Source organism: Geotrypetes seraphini, chromosome 4, assembly GCF_902459505.1.
Source record: "Geotrypetes seraphini chromosome 4, aGeoSer1.1, whole genome shotgun sequence".
NCBI lineage: Eukaryota > Metazoa > Chordata > Amphibia > Gymnophiona > Dermophiidae > Geotrypetes > Geotrypetes seraphini.
In genome coordinates this window covers 221,163,307-221,191,093 of record NC_047087.1, presented here as the reverse complement: position 1 = coordinate 221,191,093, position 27,787 = coordinate 221,163,307, and the positions used below count along the sequence as shown (strand labels likewise).

General features: G+C 45.5%; 2 protein-coding genes across 5 annotated transcripts in view; one reads left to right on the top strand and one right to left on the bottom strand.

Moving 5' to 3' along the window:
* Positions 1–568: 568 nt before the first annotated feature.
* On the bottom strand, positions 569–23,357 carry TMEM254 (transmembrane protein 254). Its single transcript, XM_033942276.1, is given in 6 exon segments — positions 569–824; positions 5,145–5,204; positions 12,087–12,162; positions 12,164–12,191; positions 19,611–19,708; positions 23,102–23,357. Coding segments are annotated over 5 exon segments (375 nt in total). The 5' UTR covers positions 19,698–19,708; positions 23,102–23,357; the 3' UTR covers positions 569–700.
* Positions 23,358–23,495: 138 nt separating this feature from the next.
* Positions 23,496–27,787, top strand: part of BMS1 (BMS1 ribosome biogenesis factor) — a 95,918-nt gene continuing 91,626 nt past the window's right edge. For 2 of the 4 annotated variants that reach the window (XM_033942275.1, XM_033942271.1), the window contains exons 1-2: positions 23,778–23,927; positions 25,309–25,528. In XM_033942275.1, coding sequence (XP_033798166.1) covers positions 25,353–25,528 — 176 coding nt within the window. In that variant the 5' untranslated portion in view covers positions 23,778–23,927; positions 25,309–25,352. Of the gene's footprint in view, positions 23,705–23,777; positions 23,928–25,308; positions 25,529–27,787 lie in introns of those variants that run through there. The other 2 variants (XM_033942274.1, XM_033942273.1) reach the window with 2 other exon arrangements.

Sequence of the window (27,787 nt, the reverse complement as noted above, 5' to 3'; positions counted from 1 at the left end):
TGAATACCAGCCTGCGGGTGCTGCAGCGATTCCAAAGTGGTGCCTTCCTTCCCTTGGGGTCCCCGTGCGGCTGTCCTCCGCTTCGGCCTCTGCCGTTGGTCAGCGCCTCCCTGCTCCCATCTAAGCCGACCGCCATCCTGAATGAGCATGTGCACGGATTCACCTCTCCTCTCCTAAGTCAGCCACTGCCCTGATAACATGCTCACCACGTATAAGCACGCAGGACGCAGGATATAAAAAGGATGGAGTCGGTCCAGAGGAAGGCTATTAAAATGGTTATGTGGTCTTCAACATAAGGCGTATGGGGACAGACTTAAAGATCTCAATTTGTATACTTTTGAGGAAAGACGGGGAGAGGGAAGATATGATAGAGACGTTTAAATACCTATGTAATGTAAATGCGCATGAGTCGAGTCTCTTTCATTTGAAAGGAAACTGCAATGAGAGGGCATAGGATGAAGTTAAGAGATGATAGGCTCCGGAGTAATCTAAGGAAATACATTTTTACAGAAAGGGTGGTAGATGCATGGAACAGCCTCCCAGAAGAGGTGGTGGAGAAAGAGACTGTGTCTGAATTCAAAAGGGCCTGGGATAGGCACGTGGGATCTCTCGGAGAGAGAAAGAGATAATGGTTACTGCGGATGGACAGACTAGATGGGCCATTTGGCCTTTATCTGCCATCATGTTTTTATGAGATTCTTTATCGCCTTTTCTTCAGCTGTCCAGGTCTATAATTCATTAACAGATAGAGGGAAGTGATCCCAAACAGCAGCGTTTGCAAAACCCACTGCAACTGGATACGGGGGTTGGTAATGCCTTTCACACTGCATACAAGCAGAAACAAAAAGGTTTAGGGGGGTTACAAGAGAGGCAATGTTCAAAACAGTCAATATTGTTCCAAAGGTCTGCAGTTATTTTTATCAAGGGATTTTGCACTTATTTTTCAGACAGAAATTATAAACACATTATCCTTCAGTAAAGTGCTTCTCAAACCAGCCCTTGAGCACACCCAGGCAGTCAGGTTTTCAGGATATCTTGATGAAAATACATGAGAAAAGATTTGCATTCACTGCCTCTATAGTATGCAATTATATTTCATGCATAGTTTCTGAATATCCTGAAAACCTGACTGGCTGGGAGTGCCCTTATGACTGGGTTGAGAAGCATAACTTTAAAAAAACATCATCTAACACACAAACAGGCAGCATTCTACACTTACTTTATCTATGGGTTCTTTTTCCTTTCAAAATGAAACAAAGTGATATAACTTTGATAGCATTTTGAGGGAATCTGCCATCATCTTTGTGATGCAAGTTCTGATAAAAATTAAGCTCAAGGATATGCAAGGATTTTTGCTGCTCAGAATTAGAAACTTGACATATCAGTTTGTGCACCCCTGATACAGGCACATTATGCCAATACAAAGTCATGTTAGGCCACCGTTAATGTCAAATTATTTGCTATCACATTGGGACTTATAATAAACCTTTATTTCCTATGGACTCCTGAGCTGTTATCCCTCCCTTTGGCGATCACCGCTCTTCTCTTTTGTCTTGTTTTCTGCAGGGAACCCTCCTCTTATATTTTGGTATTTCCAATTTTGTAAAAAAAAAAAAAAGATTCAAGTTTAATAGAACCATTAACAGATCTCCTGGACGCTCACATCACCTTTCTATTAGCACATCTTCATTTTCTAAGATAATCTAATTTAATTGAAGTTAAATTAAATTAATGGGGGATAATGCTGAGTTATAGATCATTACTAGGCAGGCATTGTTCAAAAACAACAATCAAGACAATAAAAACGGAGGCAGGCTGACACCTATTTTTAAATTTTGAAGAGTTTAGTGTATCAAACTGCACATTTTTTTCACAGAGGAGAATCTATAAATGTCAAATGTGCAAAAATAACCCGGACATTAAAAACAAAAACCCCAAAATACCAATAGTTTTAGACTTTTGAGAATTTTTGTGCAGGGCTCCCTTGGAAGAAAGATAAGATTAGGTATTTATCTTGATAATCTTTTTATTAAATAGGCACATCATTCTTGTAGCTGTGGGTTGTATATCTCTGATCACGAGATCTGATGTAAAGAGCCTCATTTACATTTTTTTTCTACTCCTACTTGCCTCACTCTGGGCTGTGCTCTAACTCCTCAGTTCCTATCAAAGCAGATAGTTGGCCCTAGAGAAGAAACCTTAACGCGGAGGGGTATGGGGGAGTCTCCCCAAGAAACAAATCTGTTCTGCTCATAATCACACTGCTTTAATCACAACATAATCACAACATTTAACATGAAATAATCATGAAACATTTAAACATATAACAAAATAGAATGAACAAGGCACCTACCTGAGTGCAACCTGGACTAACAGTCTTGCAATTTTGAAAGATACCCTCGGTCTCTTCAAAATAGGAGTGGTCCCCTCTATCGACATTGCTGGACACAGGAAAGAAACAAGATATCTGGTAATACGAACATGTCTGAGACAGCAAGCAGACTAATGAACATCTGGAATGATGTGCCTATTTACTAGAAAGAAGATTATCAAGTACCTAATCTTCCCTTCTAATGCAATAGGCACATTATTCTTGAACCTGTGGGGCATATTAAAGCAGTCCCCCAGAATTTAAGTTGGACAGATGAGCCTGCTGAAAGTACTGAAGATCCAAACATGGTATCCAATTTGGCCGTGACATCCACCCTATAAAACTTTGGGAAGGTATGGAGTAGTGTTGCCCAATTCACCTTGGCTGAACTGATTCGAATTGATTTGTTTAGGAAAACAAAATTGGATTCACCGATTCAGATTTTCCCTCTGCTGGAGTGGCGTGCTGGGGTGCTCACAGGGTTAGCGTCATACTCCATGAGTACTCCTTCCTCTTTCGGCAACCTTCATATCTTGCCCTTTCCCTTGTGCCTGCATCTGCACCCCTTTCCCACAGTTCTCTTTGGCAACTCAGCAGTGGTAGCGATTAAGATAGGCTGCTGGCGTCGGGGCCTTCCCTCTGCAAGTCCTGCTTACATGGAAAAGGGAAATTGAAACAGAGTAGACAGGACTCACAGAGGGAAGGTCCTGACACTGGCAGCCTTTGTGGGTATGGATGCAAGGGAGGGGGCCAGATGCAGGACTTGAGAGAGAGAATAAGATATCATACTGGGCTGGGGGAGGGCAGGTGGAAAAATGCTGGCTACAAGAGCAGTGAACAAGGGAAAAGAAGGGGAAGAGGAGGGAAATGTGCCATACCACAGGCCTCGCGTCTGGAGCACAAAGAGCACTTTTTCCTTTGTAAAGTTTGTTTATTTTAGTTTGTTTACTTTAGTTTGATTTTTTAATGAATTTTAGTTTGATTTTAATGAATTTTTAAGTCAACTGTATTTTACTTATTGACTATAATTTTTCTCTATATGTGGTATGCATAAGAACACAAGAACTGCCATCTCCGGAACAGACCTTGGGTCCATCAAGTCCGGTGATCCGCTCACGCGGAGGCCCAGCCAGGTATAACCTGGCAAAAACTTAGTCACCTGTATCCCTCTATGCGCCTTTCGAGGAGATGTGCATCTAACTTGCCCTTACATCCTAGAACAGTGGTTTCCGCAGCAATCTCCACTGGGAGAGCGTTCCAGGTGTCCACCACTCGCTGTGTGAAGCAGAACTTTCAGGTATTTGTCCTGGACTTGTCCCCCCTCAGCTTCAGTCCATGACCTCTTATCCTAGTCACATTTGACATCGTAAATAACTTTTTGTCCTGCTCTATCTTGTCGATTCCTTTTATTATTTTAAAAGTCTCTATCAGATCCCCTCTCAGTCTCCTCTTCTTCGGTATACAAAAATAAAATCATTATTATTATTACCAGTCTGTAGTTCCCTACTTCCACTTTGGGGAGGGGGACCACATTCCCCCTTCTCCAGTCCTCCAGTATCACTCCTGACTCTAGAGAAGCATTGAAAAGGTCAGCCAGAAAAGTCACCAAAACTTTCCCAAGTTCCTTCAGTACCTCTAATGTATACCATCTTGCCCCTTGCTTTGCCCACCTTTAGTTTAGCTAGCTCCTTACGATCACAATCTTCATGATCAGGGTCTACCTCATCTCCATCCCTACTCGCATTTGTCTTCTGTAGTCCCACTCTTGGCATTTCAGCTGTGAACACTGAACAGAAATATTAGTTAAGTAATTCAGCCTTATCTTTATCAGCTTCTACATATTCCTCCTCTTCACCTTTGATTCTCATAATACCTGGATAGCTTGCTTATTCAGACTGCTCCTCAGTCCTACCAGCCCCTCAACCCCCCTCCCCCCTGGGAACTCATGAACGAAGTTGGGGGGAGGAATGCGGTCAGCACCCGATCTTGGATAAAAACCACCACGGGTCCACTCAGTCTGCGCTCAAGCTCTCTGCAGTCAAATCCTGGAGTGAGCCTTGCTCCCAAGGGAACGGTCCCTGAGCTCTCAAGACTGTTAATGCAGGCTGCCTTTTGGCTACAAGACTTCTGCCCTCAAAGTCTGTGTTCTCTAGCAACCAGAGATGTCCTGAGACCAGGAGCCTCTATAGCACTGAAAAGCCTCACAAACAGATAATAAAAAAACAAAATGAAAGGGAAATAAACACAAGCAGAACAGACGGATTCCCACCATCTTGCATGCACAAAGTAAAACTGAAGAGTACAGAACAGCCCAGAGTGAGGGGAGGCAGAGCAGGAAAAAAATGTAAATGAGGTTCTCTACAACAGATCTTCCAATCAGAAATACACAAGAATGATGTGCCTATTGCACTAGAACAAGTTTTGGCACATGGTTCTAGCTCTGAATTTTAGGACACTTTCTTGCAGTGAGCTGCTGCAATCCAATCTCGCACAAAGCAACTTGCCAGATCAGAATTCAGTGAAAACCAGCATACAGAAACGTTTTACAGACTAGATTTTGCAAGTAAAGATTAACTGCATTTCAGTGATATATAGTGTTCATTTAAGATTACTACCTCAGGAACTCCAGTTCATACAAGTTTTCTACTCCACTCACTTGCATGTACAGTAAAATTATGTACCAGCTGAAGACACAAAGATGTCTTCGCATACCAGTTTTTACTTTTTATTTCTTTATTTTTTACATAAGTGAGTGGTCTTTGACAAGACATACCTGCATAGCTTCATGGCATAGAAAGCCTCTATGATATGGATTCCCCAGGATACCAAGAATCTGAAAAAAAAGCAAGCACAGAATTTATTTTTTGATAAAAATTAAATGTTTTAAAGTACAGTGGAACCTCGGTTTGCGAGTAACCCGGTTTGCGAGTGTTTTGCAAGATGAGCAAAACAGTCAGCAAACTTTTGACTCGCAAACCGAGCACTGCCCCGATAAACGAGCACTTACAGCCTAGGAAGCGCCGCTTCGGGGGATTCCTCTTCCGGCCAGCCTTCCATGTCAGGTGCCTTCCGCAGGTTGGAGGGCCTCTGTCTGGGCCTGCGCGGCCGGGTGCCTTCCCACCTGCGCGTTGCGTGTGATGCGAACAGCGTCAATCATCGCTGTTATGCGGGTGGGGCAGCGCTTGGCTGCGTGGGCTCGGGTGGGGGCTCTCCAGCATGCGGGGGCATCCGACGTGGAGGGCTGGCCGGCGGATGGAGGAGGCATCCCTCTGAAGCGGCACTGCGGGGTTCTCCGGCGGCTGGCGGACATTAGATGCATCCCCCCCAAAAAGGCACTGCGGGGTTCTTCTTCGGATGACGGATGGAGGAGACGGCGCTGCAGCACCCGGCACCCGACAGGTACAGACCCCGGGTTCTGGAACGAATCATCGGTGTTGCCACTATTTTCTATGGGGAACTTTGCTTTGATAAACGAGTGTTTTGGATTACGAGCATGCTCCTGGAACTCAATCCTCCATTGCCCCAGGTATGTTAGATAGATTATGAGCCCACTGGAACAGACAGGGGAAATGCTTTAGTACCTGATTGTAAATTGCTTAGATAACTTTGATAGACTATATATAAACACCTTAAATAAAATTAAATAAATAAAGAAATACTTCACAGAGGGCTCTGCTGCCCCCTACAGTAAATTCCCAAGCAAGCAAGTGCCTTTTGATAGACTGTACTTTTCCCCTTCCGTATTCGCGATGGTTAGGGGAAGAGCCGGCCCACAAATATTAAAAAAACGCAAATAATATTCAGGCTGGTTCTGACCCTAACCCCCGCTTCCCCCCGGCTATTTTAAACCCTGTAAGCCTTACCTGGTGGTCTAGCGAGTTTTCGAGCAGGAGTGATCTTCCCACACTTCTGCCCCTTGTAGATTGCTCACAGGAAATGGCTGCCTTAAGCTCCCGTCGTCTCGCTAGACTACGACGGGAACTCAAGGCAGCCATTTCCTGCGAGCGATCTGCACGAGGCAGGAGTGTGGGAAGATCGTTCCTGCCTGAAAACCCGCTAGACCACCAGGTAAGACTTAAGGGGGGGCTCACAGGGCTTAAAATAGCCTGAAAAATGAAAATGATTTTTTTGGCAAAAAATCGCGAGAACTGACGGCAGCCATTCAGGAAGCGGTGCGGGGCCAGGCTGGAATTAGAAAAGATCACTCCTGCCCTGCACCGCTGGACGCGAGATTGGAGAAGGCAACCGGCAGCCGTCCAGCGAGGGAGGTATTTAAGGGGGGGGGGATGATTTTAAGGTACCGGAAGATAAGCCACGGCTAATGCCATGGGGCATATCTACCGGTTTTAAAACATATATCAGTATTTGCTGCGGCCTATACATGGGGAAATACGGTAATGGGTTTCCAAAAAAATGAAAGTTGCAGAACTCTCCTGTGGACTAGTGTAAGTAGGCCTCCATCAGCTCTAGAGAGGCTAGGAACTCTCCAGAGCTATCACCGCTATGACAAAGCAAACTGTCTCCAAGCGAAAACACGAAACCTTGAATGCTGCCTTGACATCAGTAAGGTCTAGAATGGGTCTCAAATTGACTGAGCCTTGCTTTGCCATGATGAAGTATGTGGCGCATCTGCCCAAGCCCAAATCTCTGGGCAGCACTAGCTCTATGGTCCGAATGCCCAGCCACCTGCATATAGTAGCCACCACTCCATTTGTTTTGTCCAGGTATCCCGCAGGGAAGCCCACAAACCAAACCTATAGAGGCCAGGCGAATTCCAAATTTGAATCATTCCGGATGATTTCTAGAACCTAGCAGACTGAAGAAAATCTAGGCCCAGGCCAGCAGGAAGTTCGAGAGCAGTCCCCATATCTTAAGAGGGGCAGCTCAGGACCTGGTGTCATCATGTTTTCCTGCAGAAAGATGCAGCACTGGAACTGGAGGCCAGGTTGCATCTGAATCCGGCAAACATCTGTTTGCAATCCTGGAAGTTATCACTGGAACGTGGCTCCTGGATACTGCTGAGACCCCCTGGAACCACAAAAATTAGAGCACCCTGAGCCTCAAGATGTTCTGGGTACACTATTGGGTATAGATTTCAGACGACAATCTACCACACGGGTCTTAAGATCGCTCAGACCTGTTCCGAAAAACAATTGCCCTTTGAAAGTGAGTCAACTAAAGGTAGCTGTGGATGTGGAAACACCAACCTATTGCCTAATGCAGAGCATTCTGCGGGTTAAGTTGAAAGCTTGCAGATGACCCTAAAGATCAGCCACAAAATCTACTACTGACAAAAGAAGTTGGACCACAGGTTCATCGCTTTTGAATTCAAGAGGCTGCAACCTGGAATGGCTGGCACGGGTCACAAGGAATGCCACAGTGGCCACTTTGACTCCCAAAGCCCAGAAAGCCTCTTAAGACTCGCATCCACTCAGCGATCCTGCACATCTTGTATCACCATTCTACCCTCACACGCCAAAGAGAGGTGCGCTTAGTATTTTGCACTACCAAGGAATTCACCTTGGGCTGAGCAAAATGGTGACATTTCAGTGCCACAGTGTACAGCCGAGTCATAGCCTTTGCCACTTTAAGGAACCCCTCTGGAGCATAACAATGCTCCAAGCCTAAGACGTGAATGACAAGATGGGGAAGAGAATGCAGAAGACTGAGCTCTCACTCCACCCATGATAGAGAAGGAATCAGGAGGGACCTGCTGGGAGGCCAAGCTTAACTCCTGAAGCAAATTAGAGATGATGGCCAAGGTATAAATAATCACAGAACCGTGGGACCAAAAGGTGACATAGGCTCCAAAGTGCCTAACTGCAACTCTGCATCCTTTGACAGGGAGGGCACCTCCTGAGACCACAATGATATAGGAAGAGATCCATTATTGTCCGAAACTTCCTCCAAAAGATCCCCTAGACCTTGGCTAGATGCAGTCAGCAAGGGAGATGCAACCTGGGAAACTTAGGCCCTTCTGCGGTATCCAAAGCGATGCCAGACTTCTCTATGGAAGGACAGTTCTCCTGAAAGGCTGGACACCCCAAATTAACAAATTCTAGGATAAAAAACATACTGGGAGCAGTGAGTCTCCAATGGATGACTCCAGCTTGTGTCTCCTGGGCTTCGTGGCTTTCGTGCATCTCTGCGCAGGACGACCACTGTACCAGGCACCAGAAAGAAAAAATATGCAAACCAACGGGCTTCCTGCCCGTTCCAAAGCCCTAGAGCACAAAAGAAGGCTAAACCAGATGCTCCTGCCCCCCTTTCATGTGCTGTGCAGCATTTGGTTCAAGGTTGTTGTTCAGGCATGCAACTTGCGCAATTCTGGCCTGAATTAGGGACAAAAGAGCCTGAGGACTTAATCCCTGACCGTTTTGAGATAAAAAGAGGTGTTTTGAAGCTCCTGTAAAACTTTGAAAAAAAATAAAATCAGGAAATATCCAAGCATTTGGCGCCAAAAAACACTAAAATGCCAAAAGCAAAAATAAAACCAGCAATTTTAGAAGTGGGGGAACACATGGGTACATATAGAAACCAAGAAAATTAACATTTTCAGGACCCCCCCCCCCCCCCCCCGATTCTCCTCATAGGCTGTAACAGCCTTACTCACAGACTACAGCCTGCCTCAGCTCCACAGTATAAATCACTGCCTCAGAGAAACGTCCTTCCAACGTTGAACCAGTGTTGGACTGAGCCTTTATCCCTTTACCCCCCCATGAGCTATGAACACGTAAAAACAAAGGAGAAGGTGAAATGCAGCTTAAAGAATGACACGGTGGTTATTACCCGTGGCTAGCTGCGAGTAACTGCAGGTAACCCGCCAAAACAGGGAGAGAAAAAATAGTGGTCGCTACGGGGACAAGGCCATTCACCACCCCATGGAGCGGTGAATGGTCTTGTCTTCGCAGTGTGGCAATCACAGATCGCGCAGTCCAGCAGCCCCCACCTGCCCGAACGCAGCGTTCCGCCATCTCCCTCCCGCCACCTCATCTTAGATGCCAAGTTTGTCGACTTTCTTTTTCAAAAAGCCATGCACGTGCGGCTGCTCCAGTTGTTCAATCTTCTCCTCTCCTACAACTTCCTGTTTCCGGCTGCGTCAGAGGAGAAGATTGAACAACTGGAGCAGCTGGGCGTGCGCGGCTTTTTGAAAGCGTGCGGATGAGCGAAAAAGAAAGTCGGAAAAACTCGGCATCTAAGGTGAGGTGGAAGGAGGGAGATAGCAGAATGCTCCGATTGGGCGGAAGGGGGTTGCTGGACGTGTTCCCGGCTCACACTAGGAAGGAGGGAGTGAAAGGGAAAGAGATTCTGGGCCAAGGGGATGAAGAAGGAGAGAAAGAAACCCACAGCAGGAAAGAAAGGGGAGGTCAGGCAGGTGAGCCAGATGATGGAAGCAGGGGGGGAAGGGGAAAGAGGGAAAGAAGCTAGATGGGGTTGAAGAGAAGAGACACATTGATGTGGAAGAGGAAGAAAGGGGAAATCTGGACACAGGAAGGTAACAGAAACAGAGGGGAAATTATGTGCATGGGGGCATAGGGACAAAGACATAAAGGGAACATACATGCCATGGGGATGGTATATGGATACGGGGGGAGGGGCAATGCCAGATACATAAGGGAGATATTAGAAATGGGGAAAATAGGAACACAGAAGCGAGAAGGTTTGTGGGGATGGGACAGGGACCGAGCTCGCAGGCTCTAGCGGCTTGCACAAATTACATTGTAAAAAACCATGAAGGTAAGAGGGAGGGAGATAGATAGCTAGTCCGCGCGAGGGGAGCTGAAGGGTGGTAGAAAGGAACAGATGGTGAAGGGGGAGGGAAGGGTGGTGGAGGAAAGGAATAGAACAGATGTTGATGGAGGGTGGAGAGGAACAGACGCTGAAGGGAAATGTGGAAGACAGAGTGTGGAGAAGACGCTGGAAGGGAAAAAGACAGATGCCAGACTATGGGGGAGTGGAGGGAAGAAGATGGGTGCCAGACTAATTGGGGGGGGGGGTGAAGGGAGAGGCACAGTAACAGAGCAAATGGAAGACGCAGAGAGAAGACACACAGTGGATGGAAGGAATTGAATGAGAAGATGAGGAAAGCAGAAACCAGACAACAAAGGTAGAAAAAAAACAAAATTTCTATTTCTTTTCTTCTTTTGCTTTAGGATAAAGTAGTATATTAGTTGTGTTGATAAAAATTTATAAACAAAGTCCTGCCAGCTGAACATCTCTTTCTCTAGTTCAGCAGCCAGGACTTTGATTTATAAGGAAGGAATAAGCTAAATATTGCAGTACTGAGGCTTGTATGGATGCTGCGGGGATGGGGCGGTGAATGGGATGGCAGTGACGGTGACGGGGCGGTGAAGGGAATGGCGGTGACGGGGCGATGAAGGGGACGGTGGGCCGGGGCCGGGGCAGTGACGGGGACAGATTTTTTCCCCCGTGTCATTCTCTAATGCAGCTGACACCCTGCTAGACACTGCCAAGCCTCCTTATGAATGCCTAACAGCCTGCGCTCAAACCCCTGAAAACAGTGAGCAAGCTATACAGGGACGGCTCCAAGCTCCAAAAACACTTCTGCAGGTTGGCCAACAGGTACCACAAGGGATTGGCCTGTCAGCTGCAGACCGCAGTCTGCTTCTTCTCCATGCAAGCAGAGCTGAACCCTCGATAAGAGGAGCTCTTAGCACTGAAGAAAGCACCTGAAAAAACCCCCAACTAAAATAAACAAACAGTGCTGAACAGAAACACTCCTTCAAGCACGGGTGCAGAAGGATAAAAACTAAAGGGGGCAGCAGAGCTCTCTTTGAAGTAGGAGGGACAGAGAAAAAATCAAGAGTGGCTACAGGAAAATTATCCACTTGTCCAGAATGACACATCTATTACACTAGAAATATGACTGCAAATGATACATCTTCAGCAGAGCCAACATGAAGGGGGGTGGATGGGGTGGAAATAAAGAGAGAACTGGAGAGAGGGGGGAAATGGAAGAATGGTTAAGTGTTTGGAAAATGAGCTACAATGTAGAGAATTACAGGGGGACAAATTTGTTCCCGTCCCTACAAGTTTTGTCACTGTCTCTGTCCCATTCTTGTAAGCTCTGCCTTAACCGCACAAGCCTCAGAAAGTTATGATTTTAAAGTGTTTGAGGCTTGTGCAGATGAGGACAGAGCTTGCAGGAATGGTGCAGGGACAGGAAAAGAACTTGCCAGGATGGGATGGGAAAATGAGTTCTAACGGGGACAGGGAAAATGCTAAAATCCAGGGCTAGCTCAAAATATGAACTAGGTGAAGCACTGGTCAGAGCACCAAAAGCTTACCTCGATGGCTCAGCCTTTACTATGGGGAGAGTATGTTTCCTCAGTGCTGTGCTCTCTTCCCTATACAGCCACTAGCACCAACTCCACTCTCCCTCTCTTTTAAAAGCCCTGGTGGTCTAGTGGCCTCTTCAGGACAGAAGCAGCCTGAGTCACTCCTGCCCTCACTGGCCATTTTGGAGGTCACAGCTGCCATTTTGGAATTATGAATTGCATGAGCACAAGTGAGTGGCAAGTTTTGTTTTCAGTTATGGCCGAAACTAAGTGGCAGATTTCAGATGTGGATTCAATTTTGCCTGGAACCAAATCTACTGGCTTGGGTCGGCCTCTTATTGCGGTTTATCACAAATTTTGAATTGAAGAATTAAGAGATTGAGACAATTGTTTTACAAATCCTAATTCCCACTTACCCCCAGTACAACCACCTGTAGTGGTTATCCACCAGATATTGAATGAAAGATCCTGCGGGACCAAGATCATGGACTGCAATGCTTGAAGGCCAAAAAAAACATCCACTAAAAATAAAACCAATTATATGAATGATTAAATTTCATTTCCAAATCCACATGCACATCTAAGAAAAAAGCACATTCAGAAAAAAGCAGATGCAAATATATGTGGCTACTTTTCATGCAGCAGTTTTCATAGGGAAATTATGTGTGGGTGAAGTAGATAATGGTCACAAGAAATGAAGGTAGAGAAAGTGGAGGGCAGAAAAAAGGAAAGTAGTTACCTTCCAGGTTTATACTATTCCCTCCCTAATGTTTTTTCCGTGGCTCTGTTTTCATTTTAAAGCACTGAATTGTAACTTTACCCCTCCACTCCCTGTGTATCAATTAGTTTGTAAACTTGTAGGTCCAACCTATTACTGTTAATTTTAAATAGTATGTCTAAATGTATATTTATTTTATTCTGCTGTAACTCACTTAGTAATTTGAATAAACGATTTATCAAATCAAAATGAAACTTGAAAGGAAAAACATATAGAAACATGATGGCAGATAAAGGCCAAATGGCCCATCCAGTCTGCCCATCCGCAGTAACCATTATTTCTTCCTCTCTCTAAGAGATCCCATGTACCTATCCCAGGCTTTCTTGAATTCTGACAGTTTCTGTCTCCACCACCTCTTCCGGGAGACTGTTCCACGTATCTACCACCCTTTCTGTAAAAAAGCATTTCCTTAGATTACTTCTGAACCTGTTAGAATACACATTTTTGTGTATATCTTTTGTTTCATGAGTAAATCAAGGAAAAGTTTTGTTGTTTACCTGCAATTACATCACTTTCTTTTCCAGCAATTAAAAAAAAAAAAGATTTGACATTGATATATGAACATTTCTTAAGAAACAACTGAATATTTCATGGAGTGTCCTAATTTTTTCACATGACTGTATAGATACTTACAATCTCTGTGTCTCAGTAAGATGTCATCCTCAGGGTTTCCACATTTTGGATATAAAGAGGAGGGGGGATGTTAAGGTTAGTCTTGGGGTAGTTTTGGGTCTATAGACTATAGGGAAGTTAGGTTAAACATGGGCTTTGTTACATTGTAGTCCAGACCAGGCTTGAACTATATTTTTTTAAAGAGAATTAAGCTGTCAGCATTATTGATCCAAGCTAGTATACTGAAAAACATTGCAACATGGAGCTGGATTATTCTAGATGAGATCAAGGGACAGAAGAATCGTGATGGAAGGTCATTTAGGTTATGATGATCTGGGACAATCCTGCACATCCATGAAGGTAGTCAGAGGGCAGGTCTGTTGAGACTCCCCTTTAATGAGCCTATCAGAGAATGGGTTGTGCTAAACCTTCTACTGTGTATGTAAACTTGTAACCCGTTCTGGGCTCTTCTGGAAGGAAGGGCTAGAAATTCGACTAAATAAATAAAAATGAATTAAACAGTCCTGGCCTTTGCATCATAGGATCAATTCCCATGACTCAATCATCATCAAGCTAGACCAGTGTCCCGCAAACTTAGTCGAGCCGTGGCACACTAAACTTAGTGGTCGCAGCTTGAGGCATCAGGAAGTGCATGGATGTTGCCGTGATGATATCCTCACATGTACGAAAGCCATCCAGATGGGCCCTGAGCTGCCAGTAGGTGGTGCCAACAGGGAAGAGGCACAGAGAGAAGAAGAGGCACTGGCGCGGTCTGATTGCCTACATGATAAGCCTTTCGCTACGAAAGGCAAGTCATGTAGGCAGTCAGCCGGCGCCTCTCTTCCTCCCCAGTGTGTCACAGAACACCTGAAATCTCAGGCGGCACACAGTTTGTGATACACTGAGCTAGACAAATCATGAATTGCCAAGCTCCCCTTCTTCCATGTTACCCTGTCAACAGCCAATGACAAGAGAGTTACCATTAATGGCTATGGAGACAAATCCTATATAACAATGGATTTCCTGGACATTAGAAAGGAGGAGGAGAAGGAAAATGAGAATGAGAGAGAATGGGTGGCTTCTAGCCCTGCAGCGGGACTGAAAAGATGTGCCATGGAGAAGGATGCCTTGCCGGGAAATGGGGGGGAATGACAAATCTCTTCCTACACAGAGGTGAGAAATGCTGCTCCAGTGACATTCTGTTCTAAATCAGACTCTTTAGAGCAGTACTAGTCTGACGGTGACTAGCAAAGTTCAAGCCCATTCACTAAGCAATTGGAAAGTTAGAGTAGATACATAGTATTGACTGTGTGAAACATGAAACATAACATCTTACTGACAAAGAGAGATTGCAAGTTTCTATATATTTCTTTAATCTGACCGTAATTAAGATTCTTGATCTGTGGTGCTATTGATTTGAGCTAAATAAAGCCAAATTTTAAATCCTAAGCACCTCTCGAATATACATATAAAGCAAAACACTGAGAAGGTTTAAACAGATACTACTACACCACCATAGGGAGCCATTGCCTTCTGCTCCCTGAGTGTTTCCCACAGTGGGAAGCCTGCCATGGGGTGCACCCTCAGCACAGGGCTTATGCACTTCTGGTACAGAGCTCTGCATGCTCTCCTCAGCTGCTGGACATAGTGGAGGTCGGGTTTCCAGAGGGAAGAGACACATTCAGTCCCAAGTTAATTGCCATTCCCTTGGTCGAGACCACAGCAGGACTCACTCCTCCAGTCTTCTGTGATGAAGTGCAGATGACAAAATGGTCCATTGCTAGCTGTTGAGGAGTCGAAGTCCCTGTTAGTGAGGGAACCAACCAAACAATACCCTTTCACTTTGTGTGTGGCATATTTCAGGTAAAAAGAGAATCGGGTTCTGAGATTGTAACTTCAACAGCAGCACGCCATCATCGTAGCCAGCTAACATGTTTCAAGTTTTCAAGTTTATTATATTTTTTGTTATGTACGCAATATCAAAAACTTCAAAGCATATAACATTTTAAAAATGGGGGGTAGAACAAAACTCTAACATAATTACAATCAAATTCTATCCATTCTAATACATAACTGGTACGGAAGGTGAAAGGGATGAACTACAATCTTTAAAGAGAGAAAGAAAACATTTAGCAGGGAACACATTTGGTAGGTAACACAAAAAGGATAAAAAAAAAGAGAAAAAGAAAAAAAGAAAAGAAAAAAAAAAAAAGAGAAAAGATGAATATATAATCTATACAGAAATCTAATTTAGATCTAAGAAGGTTGGTGATTTCTGAAATTGTGTTGTCTATTTTTCAAAAGCGTCCTTGAACAAAAAATTTTTTAAGGATCGCTTGAATTTTTCTAAAGAAGATTCATTACAAATATAAATTGGTAAACTGTTCCAAAGCTGGGGTGCTATAACCGAGAAAATGGTAGATCTTCTGGTTCCTATTATCTTTAATGAAGGAATAGTCAATAGCTGTTGTTGTGTTGATCTCAATGCCCTGGATGGTGACTTCCCCAGCTCCAGCCGCTGTTATGCTTGCTTAATCAATAATGGCTGAGCGGCTCCACATGGGTTTTCCAAAAGTTGATGATGCAACCCAGGTCTTGCAGAAGTTGGGCAGCCTGTGCCACCGCCCTGTCACAATCTTCCATGGAGGGAGCTCTGATCAACCAATCATCCAAGTATGGAAGTACCTGGATCCCTGCCTTGTGCAAGTGCGTTGCCACAACCACCATCACCTTGGTAAAGGTGCGAAGTGTTGTTGCGAGACCAAATGGGAGCACCGAGAATTGGAAGTGTTGTTCCAACACCTGGAATCAAAGAAACTTCCTGTTTGCCAGAAAAATAGGAATATGTAAGTATGCCTCTGTTAAATCTAAAGAGGCCTGAAGTTACCCTGGGGCCACTGAGGCAATGACAGAGCAAACAGTTTTCATCTGGAACCGGGGCACCTTCAGAGCCACGTAGACAGGCTTGATATACAGATTTGGTCTCCAGTCCTCAGTCTTTCTTGTGCACAATAAAGTATATAGAGTATCTGCCCAAGCCCAATTCTTCTGCTGGAACCAGCTCATATAACTAAGAGCCATTTCACTAAGAGCCGTTTCACCATTGACCTGACCCTGGTTGATTTTTCTGGGTATATGGCATGAGAGTTCACAAATAAATCCAGCAGAGGATGAGATAATTCTAACTTGTAGCCCTTTTGAATAATGTCTAATACCCACTGATCTGAGCAAATCCTTGCCCTGGCCTCCCAGATAGCCGACAACCTCCCGCCTATCTGCAAAGCACAGCTACTAGCCTGGCATCATTGGGATTTATTGGAGGCCAATGTGGTGCGTGAAACTGAGGGTTGAGCTTTACCTGGTGCCTCTAAACCTCTGTCCAAAATCCCCTGAAACGACCTCTGAACAGAGGCTACAGCTGAGTTTTGGCATGAACGTCGAGAACCACAAAAATAACTATGACTCACCCTGCCCCTCCCGCCCCAAGGGAGCGCGTTGTCCACTGTCTGGCAAAGACTTAGGGTAACGATCCACCACACTGGCCATAATAAAATCATCAAAGCCCTTACCAAAGAGCATGCAACATTTGAATGGTAGCCTACTCAAGGGAGTCTTGGAGACAGAATCTCCAGCCCATTACCTGATCCAGAGCATCCTTTGAGTGGAGATGAAAAAAGCCGACTTTGCTTGTGACCTTGAACATGTCCCAGAGAGCATCCGCTACATAATCCACCCCCAAAACAAGTAACTGGTGGGTAGACATCCTTCTCTGATGTCAGAGCTTGACACAGAATGGTATGGCAAGCGTATGCAACAAAAGAAGCTGCTGCCGCCACCTTCAGCCCAAGAGCCAAGGCCTCAAATTGCCATTTTAGGACCAAATCCACTCTATGGTCCTGCACATCTTTTAGAATCACTCTGCCTTCACTAGGCAGGGAGGTACGCTTGCTAACCTGCACCACCAACGAATCCACCTTAGGCGGGACAAACAGCTCCTGAAAATTCGAAGCCAGTGGATATAACATTGCCTTGGTCCTGGCAACCCGCAAGTGAATTTCTGGAGCCTCCCAATGCTCTGTTAGCATCGCAATAATGTCTGAATGTGAAGGAAAAAAGGTAGTCTAGGGCTTGGAACAGCTCATAACAGAATCCTGAGTAACAGAGGTCTGCAGGGGCTCCAGTTTCAAAATATGCAAGGATTCCTTAATGATCTCCAATAAAGCCACCAGTTTAAAAAGGCAAGCACACCGCTGGGTCCTCCCCCTGGTCTAGGGCTATCAAGGACTCCTGACTGGATGACTCTGCATGGGACCCCGAATCCTCCAAAACCAAAGATTTGTCCCGAGGGCATAAAGGCATTGATTCCGACCCCTAGCCGTCCCAGTTCTTCTCAGACTGGACTTCTAGTAACTACCAGGGGAGAAACTATGCTCTGAGAGGGAATATCCCCATGCATGTCAGCCAGCATGACCCCAGAAGGCAAAGATGGGCCACCAATAGCCCATAAAGACTTCAAACATAAGTCCGACAAAATCAGGGATAAATCCCTGAACAGGATGCCCCCGGGGGGGGACCCCCTTGTCTCGTTGTGGTCCCAGAAACATCCACCGAAAGACACCAAGTAGCTGTCCAAGGGCTCCAGGCTATGATCTCTCAAGGAGTGTCAGTCACAAAAATACTTACAAATCTGGTAAATTGTTGGCTTTTAGAACTTGTTGTTCACACACATACACAAACTTTTTAGAACATGTCGCTCACATGAGAAAAAATTTGCACGCACCTGGCTAACCCTTAGAGGGCGTATTGGCTCCAGAGGGAGGTTTTCCCCCAAAACCAAGCCACTTGTGACTCCATCACCCTAGATGGCCCAGATGGGGCTAAGCTCAGCGCTCCCATCCCCCCTTACATGATGTGCGGCATGTGGAAAAAGATGGTCCGCAGGCAGCCATCCAGTGCAAAGCTGGCATGAATCAGAAGTTAAACAGCCTGAGGAGGCCATATCTTTAATCAAAATGGAGGCTTTTTGAGTCAATAGAGGCATTTAAAAACAGATTGGCCACCGCAGCAGCATTTTGGTGCCAAAAAAGGCCCGAGAGAGCTAAATAAAAGCACAAAAAATATGGGAAAGGGTTTTTTGGAGGTGGGGAACCTAAATATTGTGTCCCAGAACCCCACACACCCCAATGGACCCCCCTCTCGATAACTCCCATAGACTAAAATAGGCAGTATACACTGTGCTGCTGATGCTGTGCCTGCTTCAGCTTATAGAGAAGATGGTGAAGACTTGCTGCCTCAGAAAACCACACTAAAAAAATCCTCTGATGCTTGTTTCTTCAGGCTGGATGCCTGTGTTAGAGCCTGAAGACCCAGACCCCATAGCTCCTCGAGCCTCTTTGGAGGTGGAGAATACAGCCAGCTCAAGCTCTGGTAACTAGGAGTGAGTTCCAATAAAAAGAAACAGTCCCCGAGCCATAAAAGTGTTAGTGCAGGCAGTTTAGGAGGTGCCTTGAATAAGGGTGACCCTCCCAACTGCAGGCTTCTTACACCAAGGTCTGTCTCTCCAACCACACAGAGCTATCACAGGCAACCTGGGAATCTGTGTAGCACCGAAATGTCTCTGAAAGCGAATAGAAAATTCTGAAACTAATAAACCGAACAAAGCGTATTAGAAAGACACCTTTAAGTCACTTGCAGGAGGAGAAATTGAGGAGCAGAGAGTAGTGGAAGAGGAGGCGGTGCTGAAAAAAGTAGACGATGCCTTCTACACAACTCGCATATGCCTTTTGCACTAGAAACTCAGTTTCAAAAAAATATTCTAAGCACCATATTTTTCATTCTATAAGACGCACCTACCTGTAGAGGAGGAAAAACCAGGAAAGAAAAAAAAAATTCTGAACCAAATGGTGTGCCCTGTACCCTGTTGCCCCTCTGATGGTCTAGCGGTAGGCTGGGACAGGATACAGGGCACGTCTAGTGGTAGGCACGTCTAATGGCAGGCACATGTAGTGACAGCCAATTAGCCCCCAGCCAGCCAGCAAAACCCAAGCCAGCTAACCCCAAACCAGTCAGCCCCCCCCCCTGTACTTTTTTTTCCCATCCCGGTTTCCAGCGCACTTTCCGCTATCATGCCTCGGTTCTCCTGCTCTCTTCCAGCAGCGGCACAACAGTGCACGAGACAGGCACGTGCTTTTTGCGTGCATGTCTGGTCCCGCACTGCACTCCGAATGGCTGCTGTCAGTTCTCACAGCCATTCGGAGTGCAGTGTGGGACCAGGCAGGCACGCAAAAAGCACGTGCCTGCCTCGTGCACCGCTGTGCCACTGCCACTGCCAGAAGAGAGCAGGGGAAACTGAGGCAGGAGCGTGGAAAACGTACTGGGAGCCGGGATGAAAAAAAAAAAGGTACTTTAAAAAAAAAAAAATTTTGCTCCTTAAGATGCACCCTTATTTCCACCCCCTTTTTGGGGGTGGAAAAAGTGCGTCTTATGGAGCGAAAAATATGGTAACTCATTTTAATGCTTCACTAGGCAAATTGGGGTGTCATCAGCTTACCGTGAAAAAGCCCAATAAGAGACTGACCACCATCATCCAGAATAGGCTGACCCTTCGGAAATAGGTATTGCCTGCGCCTTCAGTCATCTCTGTCCAGCCTGAAATAATATATTGGGAGTTGGGGGGGGGGGGAGGGGAGGAATGAATAAACAGATTGAAAGCTCAAGAGCAGATTACAGAGCTAGTTAATATTGAGGGGAAGATTCTCAAAACCTGCTGTGCCTTTAACAATGTTCACTAAACTGGCCAATTCTTAAAAGGGCTCACCATGGATTTTTCTCAGCTTCCTGGCAAACTCCGACTCTGCCATGAAAATGTAGTACATCGAGGTCATTAATATTTAAACAAACACTCCCTAACCTCGCTGTCCTACATATGCAGGTAAACTTTTCCGGCAGGTCTGAGTTGTCGAAGCCTTACTTTCAGGTCAGTGCCTGAGTGCTAATTGGCTCAGACACTGACAGGAAAGTAAGACTTGACAGCTCAGACCTGCCAGAAAATTTTGCCGCTCCCCCTCCCTCCCATGACAGGAAGGATACCCACTCCCTTCTGCTGCTGATGTCCACCCCCATACCTCTCAGTCCAAAGCCAGCCGGAGGAACGCCTACTTCCTCCAGCCAGCAGGCTCGTCTCTTCAAAATGGGATGTACCAGGGCGGGGCCTAAGGCTTCTCCCATAGGGAAGAGGCGGGTCTGTCAGCCGGAGGGAGTAGGCATCTCTCCAGCTAGCCTTGGACCGAGAGGTACAGGGGTGTACATCACCAGAGGCAGAAGGAAGTGAGCATCCATCTTGCTGTGGGAGGGGGCAATCCTTGCTGGGGGGGGCAATCCTTGCTGGGGAGAGGGGAGGTTGTCAAGGGGTGGGAATCACCGGCAGCAGGAGGGAGAGTGGGCATCTCTCTTGCTGTCCTTTAATTCTGAGGTCTTTATTTTATGTGCAGGTGTATTCTGTGCATGTGCTGATCTGCTATCACCAGCGATTCGTCACATTCAAATATAGCCACCCTCCGCAAACCTCATTTGCATGCTCAGGTTTTTGAGAATAACTCATCTTTTGCAAAACATTATATTTACAGCTGTGACAGCGGCCCATCGGATTTTACCACAAAGTTTTGATAATCTTCCCCTTAGTGTTCACAGTGGCGTATTGGTAACGTGACCATTTATTTTTTTCATCAAAAGGGGACATCTATTAATTGTCAGTCCTGCCCCCAATCCCGCCCTAGCCCCACCCCCCAATCCCGCCCCCAATTTCTTCCATTCATTTTTCATGTACACATATCTTATTAATTCATAATGGTAACCATAAAATTAAAAAAAACTACAAAGCACACTATATGCAGAGAAAATGCATATAGTGAAAATGCATTTATATTTGGGGGGGGTTTCAAAGATGTCAAGATAAATGACTTTCAAATATGCAATATCACCTCAGTAACTATAGAAAAATAGACAAATATAGTGCAAAATATAGACAGCAGATATAAATTCTCAAAACTGACACATTTTGATCACTAAATTGAAAATAAAATCATTTTTCCTACCTTTGTTGTCTGGTGATTTCATGAGTCTCTGGTTGCGTTTCCTTCTGTCTGTGTATCCTTTCTTTCTTTCTGCACTCAGGCCCAACAATTGTCCCTTTCTATTCCCTCCCTCCCTCCTTCCTTTCCATGTCCTTAGTGCCCCCAGTGCCTTCTTCCCATGTCCTCAGTGCCCCCAGTGCCTCTATCCTGTGTCATTAGTGCCCCCAGTGCCTCCATCCTGTGTCATTAGTGCCCCCAGTGCCTCCATCCTGGGTCCCTAGTGCCCCCAATGTCTCCATCCTGTGTCATTAGTGCACCCAGTGCCTCCGTCCTATGTCTTTAGTGCCCCCAGTGCCTCTTTCCCATATCTTTAGTGCCCCAAGTGCCTCCTTCCCATATCTTTAGTGCCCCCAGTGCCTCCTTCCCATGCCTTTAGTGCCCCCAGTGCCTCCTTCCCATGCCTTTAGTGCCCCCAGTGCCTCCTTCCCATGCCTTTAGTGCCCCCAGTGCCTCCTTCCATGCCTTTAGTGCCCTCAGTGCCTCCTTCCCATGTCTTTAGTGCCCCCAGTGCCTCCTTCCTATGTCTTTAGTGCCCCCAGTGCCTCCTTCCTATGTCTTTAGTGCCCCCAGTGCCTCCTTCCTATGTCTTTAGTGCCCCCAGTGCCTCCTTCCTATGTCCCTCTCACTGCCTTCCACACTTTGTCCCACCCCCCCCCCCACCCCCACCCCCACCCCCGAAGCCAGCCTGCCTGCCTACCTCTCTCCCTCCCTGGCCAAAGCCAGCCTGCTTGCCTGCCTACCTATCTCCTTCCCGCCCTGCTGCTGCTACAGCTAAAGCCGACACGAAGTCTTCTTTCCGACGTCAATTCTGACATCGGAGAGGACGTTCTGGGCCAGCAAGGCAGCGATTGGCTGGCCCAGAACGTCCTCTCCGACGTCAGAAAGAATATTTCTTGTCGGCTTTAGCAGCAGCAGCAGGGCAGTAGGAAGGAGGGAGGTTTTTTTCTTCCGGCAGGGAGGGACAGGAAGTGATCGACTGTCCCGTTGCCCCCGAGCACAGCTTTGGGACGCTGTCCCTGAAAACGGAACATTTCGGCGTCCCGAAGCTGTGTGTGGGGACAACGGGACAGGAGGTCTGAAAACGGGATGGTCCCATTCAAAACGTGACGTATGGTTACCTTACATATTGGGAATGGAAGGACTATAGCCTAAAACAATGGTCTCAAACACAAACCCTTTGCAGGGCAATATTTTGGATTTGTAGGTACTTGGAGGGCCTCAGAAAAAAAATAGTTAATGACTTTATTAAAGAAATGACAATTTTGCATGAGGTAAAACTCTTTTTAGTTTATAAATCATTCCTTTTGGCTAAGTCTTAATAATAATAAGAGACATATGATCAAGAAACTGTTTTACTTTACTTTTGTGATTATGATAAACATACAGAGGGCCTCAAAATAGTACCTGGCGGGCAGCGAGTTTGAGAACACTGGCCTAAAACGTCAGCCTGTTCTCTTTCACCTTTGATATACTTGTCTCTTAAAACGAAAATTGCATCATTCAATGGAAACGATACCAGGACAATAGTTTCTGCCCTTATATTTTACGCCTCGTATTGTGGTAATTGCTTTATTTACAATGAACCAACATGATAGACAGATTAAACAAGAGACCAATAAATCAAAACAATAGATCAATCAATGAAGAATCTCCTGAGCAACAATATGCAAGTACAACCTATATGAAGTATATTGAAAAGAAAAGCACGAAGAGCATGCTCCACTAAAAAAACAAATAGCCCGAAAACAGAAAAAAAATCACTTTTTTTTTGTTGTTGACGACACTATTTAACATGTAAGCGCTGTCGTTCCCTCATAAATACACTAAATTATTATATAGTACTTGTTTCCGTGGACCTTGCCCATGAGATTCTCGATATAACAAGGAGAAAACGGTACTTAAAGCTTACCTAAAGGCGCCACTCACCTACCAGGGGTTCTGCAGCAGAAAGAATGCAGCGAACCAATGAAGGAAAAGCTAATGCAGAGCGCAGTCTGCGAGAGCACGAAACCGCACGCGAGATTCACCCATAGCACTGATACGGTTAAGTTTGCTCCATTCGCAGTAAAATGTCCACGAAGTATGGTTGGACGATTTGTTGTACTGTATATTGTCTCATGGGTATATAATCTTGTCAACTAGAGCTGTAAACCCCTCCCCCCCATCTTGTCACTGGAACCCTCTTTTTATTATTCAAGCCTCCCTTTGCGGGACTGAAACCAGTTACTATCAGTAGTGGAACGTGACAGGACTTCACTTAGTAGCCTTTCTTTTCCCCGAAGGGTGGTGCTTTTCTGGCACCATGAGACACGCTACTTACTGGGCTCCAGAAAATTGCAGAAAGGCGATGATGATGCTAGAGTGAGGCTTGGAACGCACTGAGAGAGACTATTGGAGCACCTGAATAGTTTTGGGTTTCACTAAGAGAAGCTACTGGAGCACCAAAAATGAGGCTTGAAAAATCACTGAGAAAAGCAATTGGAGCACTAGCATGAGGCTTGGTTTAAACAAGGTAAGGCTATTGGAGCACTAGAATGAGGCTGGACTGAAAGATAGCAGATTACTGGGACTGAGGCTTGCAACGCACTGTCTCTAGCCGGGATAGAACTTCCGGTTGTGAGTATAGCTGCAGCACATGTGCTGCTTTCGGTAGCGGTAAGAAAAAAACGTTGCTAGATTGGAAAGAGGAGAGAAAGAGGCTGTCTGGGTAGTGAATATACATCTTCCCTCTTTTTGTGAGTATAAACAGAGATTTCGGAGGGGAGGAGGGAGCTCTTTGTTTCCAGTTAGTTTTGGGGTCAGGAAGTGTGCTATATAATATTTTAAAAGAGCTTGTATTCGTACTACCAAGGTAATTCACCCTATTCTTTAGACTAGAGCTTCTTTGATACATATTTCTTCTTATTGCCAGCAACAAGTTAATCACAAAACACAATATTCCACTCATCCTGGACTTAAATCTCCCTGACAACTGCAGGGAGACATTAGACTTGTGCAAAGCTACAGGCTGTCTTTTCTATAAAGGTAGTATGTGACAAAAAAAAAAGTGTTTCAGATAGTAGGATCTTCAATTTCGATTTACTGGAGGAATTTGTTAGGCAGCATATGGAGACCTGCAGTTACCTTGCGGCTGGTCTTTGGGTTCACCCAATGGGGAGGGGGGTACGATCTTCCTTGTGGTGCTTGCACCCCTTCCACGTGTGTCCCTTCCCCTGTAGCTTTTAAACTTCAGCACAAGAAGCCACAAGGTTACTGCCCGGGTTGGCTTCAGCACTCTCTCTGATATCACTTCCGGGACCTGTGCCTATAAAGTGACGTTAGAGAGAGCAGCAGCAAGTTCGTGGCTGCACACATCACCTAGACACTCGACACACTTCACCAACCACTGCACAAAAGCAACTCACTAACCCCACCAAGCTCCAGTGACATTAAACTCCTACTCTCGTTATCGAACTCTGCCTATCCCTTCACTAACTAGAAATCGTCACTGGAGATTCGCCCATAACGAATTTCAAACAAAAGCTTTAAATTTTAAAAAAATTGATAAAATAGATATCACCATAATAACTGAAAAATTAGAATTAAAAAAGAAGGTGTTTGTGGATCAATGAAAGATACCATCTTCCAATGATAATAATAATAATAATTTTATTCTTATATACCGCCAAAGCCATAACCAACAGACTTGTATTGTGTCTGTGGTTTGGATGTCTGAGATCCTTTTCCTTCTAATAATTAGCATATTTATTTAGAAATGATGACTTGATGTCATGCATTTTCATCAAGTCAAGCAATTTTTGAGGTAACTTTTAGCGGGCCAATGCACTTTACACTAGTAATCTGCAATAGCTTAGGCACACCCTGAAGTCTTTATAGAGTTGCAACTCAGTGTTCACCATTATGACGCCTTAATTGAGGCATCAAGTTATAGAATTGCCCTATAGGCTTTTTAAAATCAGTTATCTTTTTTTTTTTTAAATTTATAACACATTTCCATCATGTTTTCCATAGGTTGCTGATGCCGGGCAATGAGCAAACAGAATGTAATCATACAGTGTTTGGTTTTTAAGGTAATATAACAAAATGCTCATACAAATTGCTTTTTTTTCTTTATAGCAGGTATATATGTTAGCAAACTGAAAAAAACAAACACAAAAACTATGGAGGAAAAAGACAAAAGAAAGCATCGAAAGAAGCACAGTGGGCCAAAGGCTGATAAAAAACAGAAACGTCACCAAAAGAACCTGGGACTGGAAGATGAGGAGGATGCACGGAAGCGAAACCCCAAAGCATTTGCGGTTCAGTCTGCTGTACGCATGGCCAGGACCTTCCATAGGTAGGAAATATTCTTTGGGTTTAGTGGTACAGGGAGAGGAATAGTGTGTGGACTGCTAGTGGTCAATGATTCTACAGCTTGGGAATGTTTTATTAAACAATATCAAATAACAGAATTTTTTGGGGGTAAATTTAAACCACTGACCAGTGAATTCCAAAGCTAAAAGAAAACACTAGGGAGTTGTATTTATACTGGTTGATTTAAAGTGGTGCTAGGATTTAGGAAGATTTTGGTTTGTAATTAAAGAGGTTGCATTGCTGCTGCTACTGTTTCTCATAAGTCTGGAGTATTTCCTGGTGGGGGGAGGTACTTTAGAGGGGGCTTCTGCTATGGATCAGAAGTCCACAACTGGCTTACTACAGGAAGAGGGTTTGAATTGGGAGTATCACATGAAGGGGTTGCACATGAGGAAGGGGTGCCAGATAGCTCATGTCTCCTAAACTCCTAATGTAGCCCATGAACTACTACTCATTGTCTTAATTGTAAACCACGATAAATCCTAATTGAAAATCTGCGGGGTATAAGAAACTGTATGGTATGGTAATTTTGGACAGGGCCGCCATCAGGGCAGTACTACCAGTCCTGCATTCAGGGGCCCGGAGCTGACAGGGGGCCCGGGCTCCCCCAGGGTCGCAAGCATAGTCTCCTCTCCTTTTCCTTACCTGCCCTACCGCAGCACACAGCCGAACGGAAGTCTTCCCAATGTCAGCGCTGACGTCGGAGGGAGGGTTTAAGCAAAGCCCTCCCTTCCTCCGACGTCAGCGCTGACATCGGGAATACTTCCGGTCAGCTGCTTGCGGCAGGGCAGGTAGGGAAAAGGCAGTCGTGTACCGAAGGGGGGTGGCGGTCTGCCCCGGTGCAGCCATGGGGGGGAGTGTGCACAGCCGGTCAGGTCCCCTTAGCCTTGTGGCGCTTCCCCCGACCGACCGACAACAGGCCCGGCCGACAAACCTCCCTGCCCTGTAGCAGCGAATCTAAATTACCTTCTTACAGCAGCTTCAATACTCCAGCTGCTGTAAGAAGATAATTTAGATTCACGGCTACAGGACAGGGAGGTTTGTCCGACCGGGCCTGTTCTATTGTCGGTCGGGTGGGGAAGCACCACAAAGGTAAGGGGCAGGGAGGGAGAAAGGGAGGAAAGGTGGAGTGGAGAAGAAAAGACGCTTAAGGGAAATGGATAAAACTGAGGGGGGAGAAGGCCGCTGAAAGCACTGGGGAAGACAGAAGGGGGAGAAGGATCCTGAAAGGACATGAGGAAGACAAAGGGGTGGAGAAGGAAGCTGAAAGGACATGGGAAGATGGGGGGAGAAGGACGCTGAAAGGGCATGAGGAAGTCGGGAGGGGGGAGAAGGACGCTGAAAGCACATGGGGAAGACAGAGGGGGGAGAAGGACCCTGAAAGGACATGGGGAAGACAGGGGGGAGAAGGACACTGAAAGCAAATGTGGAAGACAGAGGGGGGAGAAGGATGCTGACAGGACATGGAGAAGATGGAGGGGGAGAAGGACGCTGAAAGAAAATGGGGAAGAGAGAGTGGGAAGAAGACACTGGCAGGGAAGAAGACAGAGATGCCAGACTATGGGGGGAGCGGAGGGAAGAAGATGGGTGCCAGACCAATTTGGGGGGGGGGGAGAAAGGGAGAGGCACAGTAACAGAGCAAATGGAAGACGCAGAAAGAAGAGAGACAGTGGATGGAAGGAATTAAATGAGAACATGAGGAAAGCAGAAACCAGGCAACAGGTAGGAAAAAAATTCTTTTTTTTTTTTTTTTTGCTTCAGGATAAAGTAGTATATTAGTTGTGTTGATAAAAATTTATAAACATTAAAGGCTCTGGTAGAAACCCGTTTACAAAGTATGTATTCTTCCCAATTAATATTTCCAAATTAATAAAGTCTTTTTGCTTATTTTTAAATGTGTTTCTACCAGAGCCTTTAATTCAGTAGCATGATTAAATGAAATAACTATTTCTGTAATTTTATAGGGACGGGCAGGGACGTAGGGGATTCCTCATGGGTACGTAGGGGATTCCTCGCGGGGACGTAGGGGATTCCTCGCGGGGACGGGTGGGAGTCCTCACGGGGACGGGTGGGACTTTGGCGGGGACGGGTGGGAGTTCTGTCCCCGCGCAACTCTCTACTACAAAGGTCAAAAGAAATCCTTAACTGAGATTTTGCATTCAAAAGTGAATTATAGCTACTAGCACTATTATTTATTAGTTATTTATTATGCAGATGTTTGTTAATTTGTTATTAGTTCAGT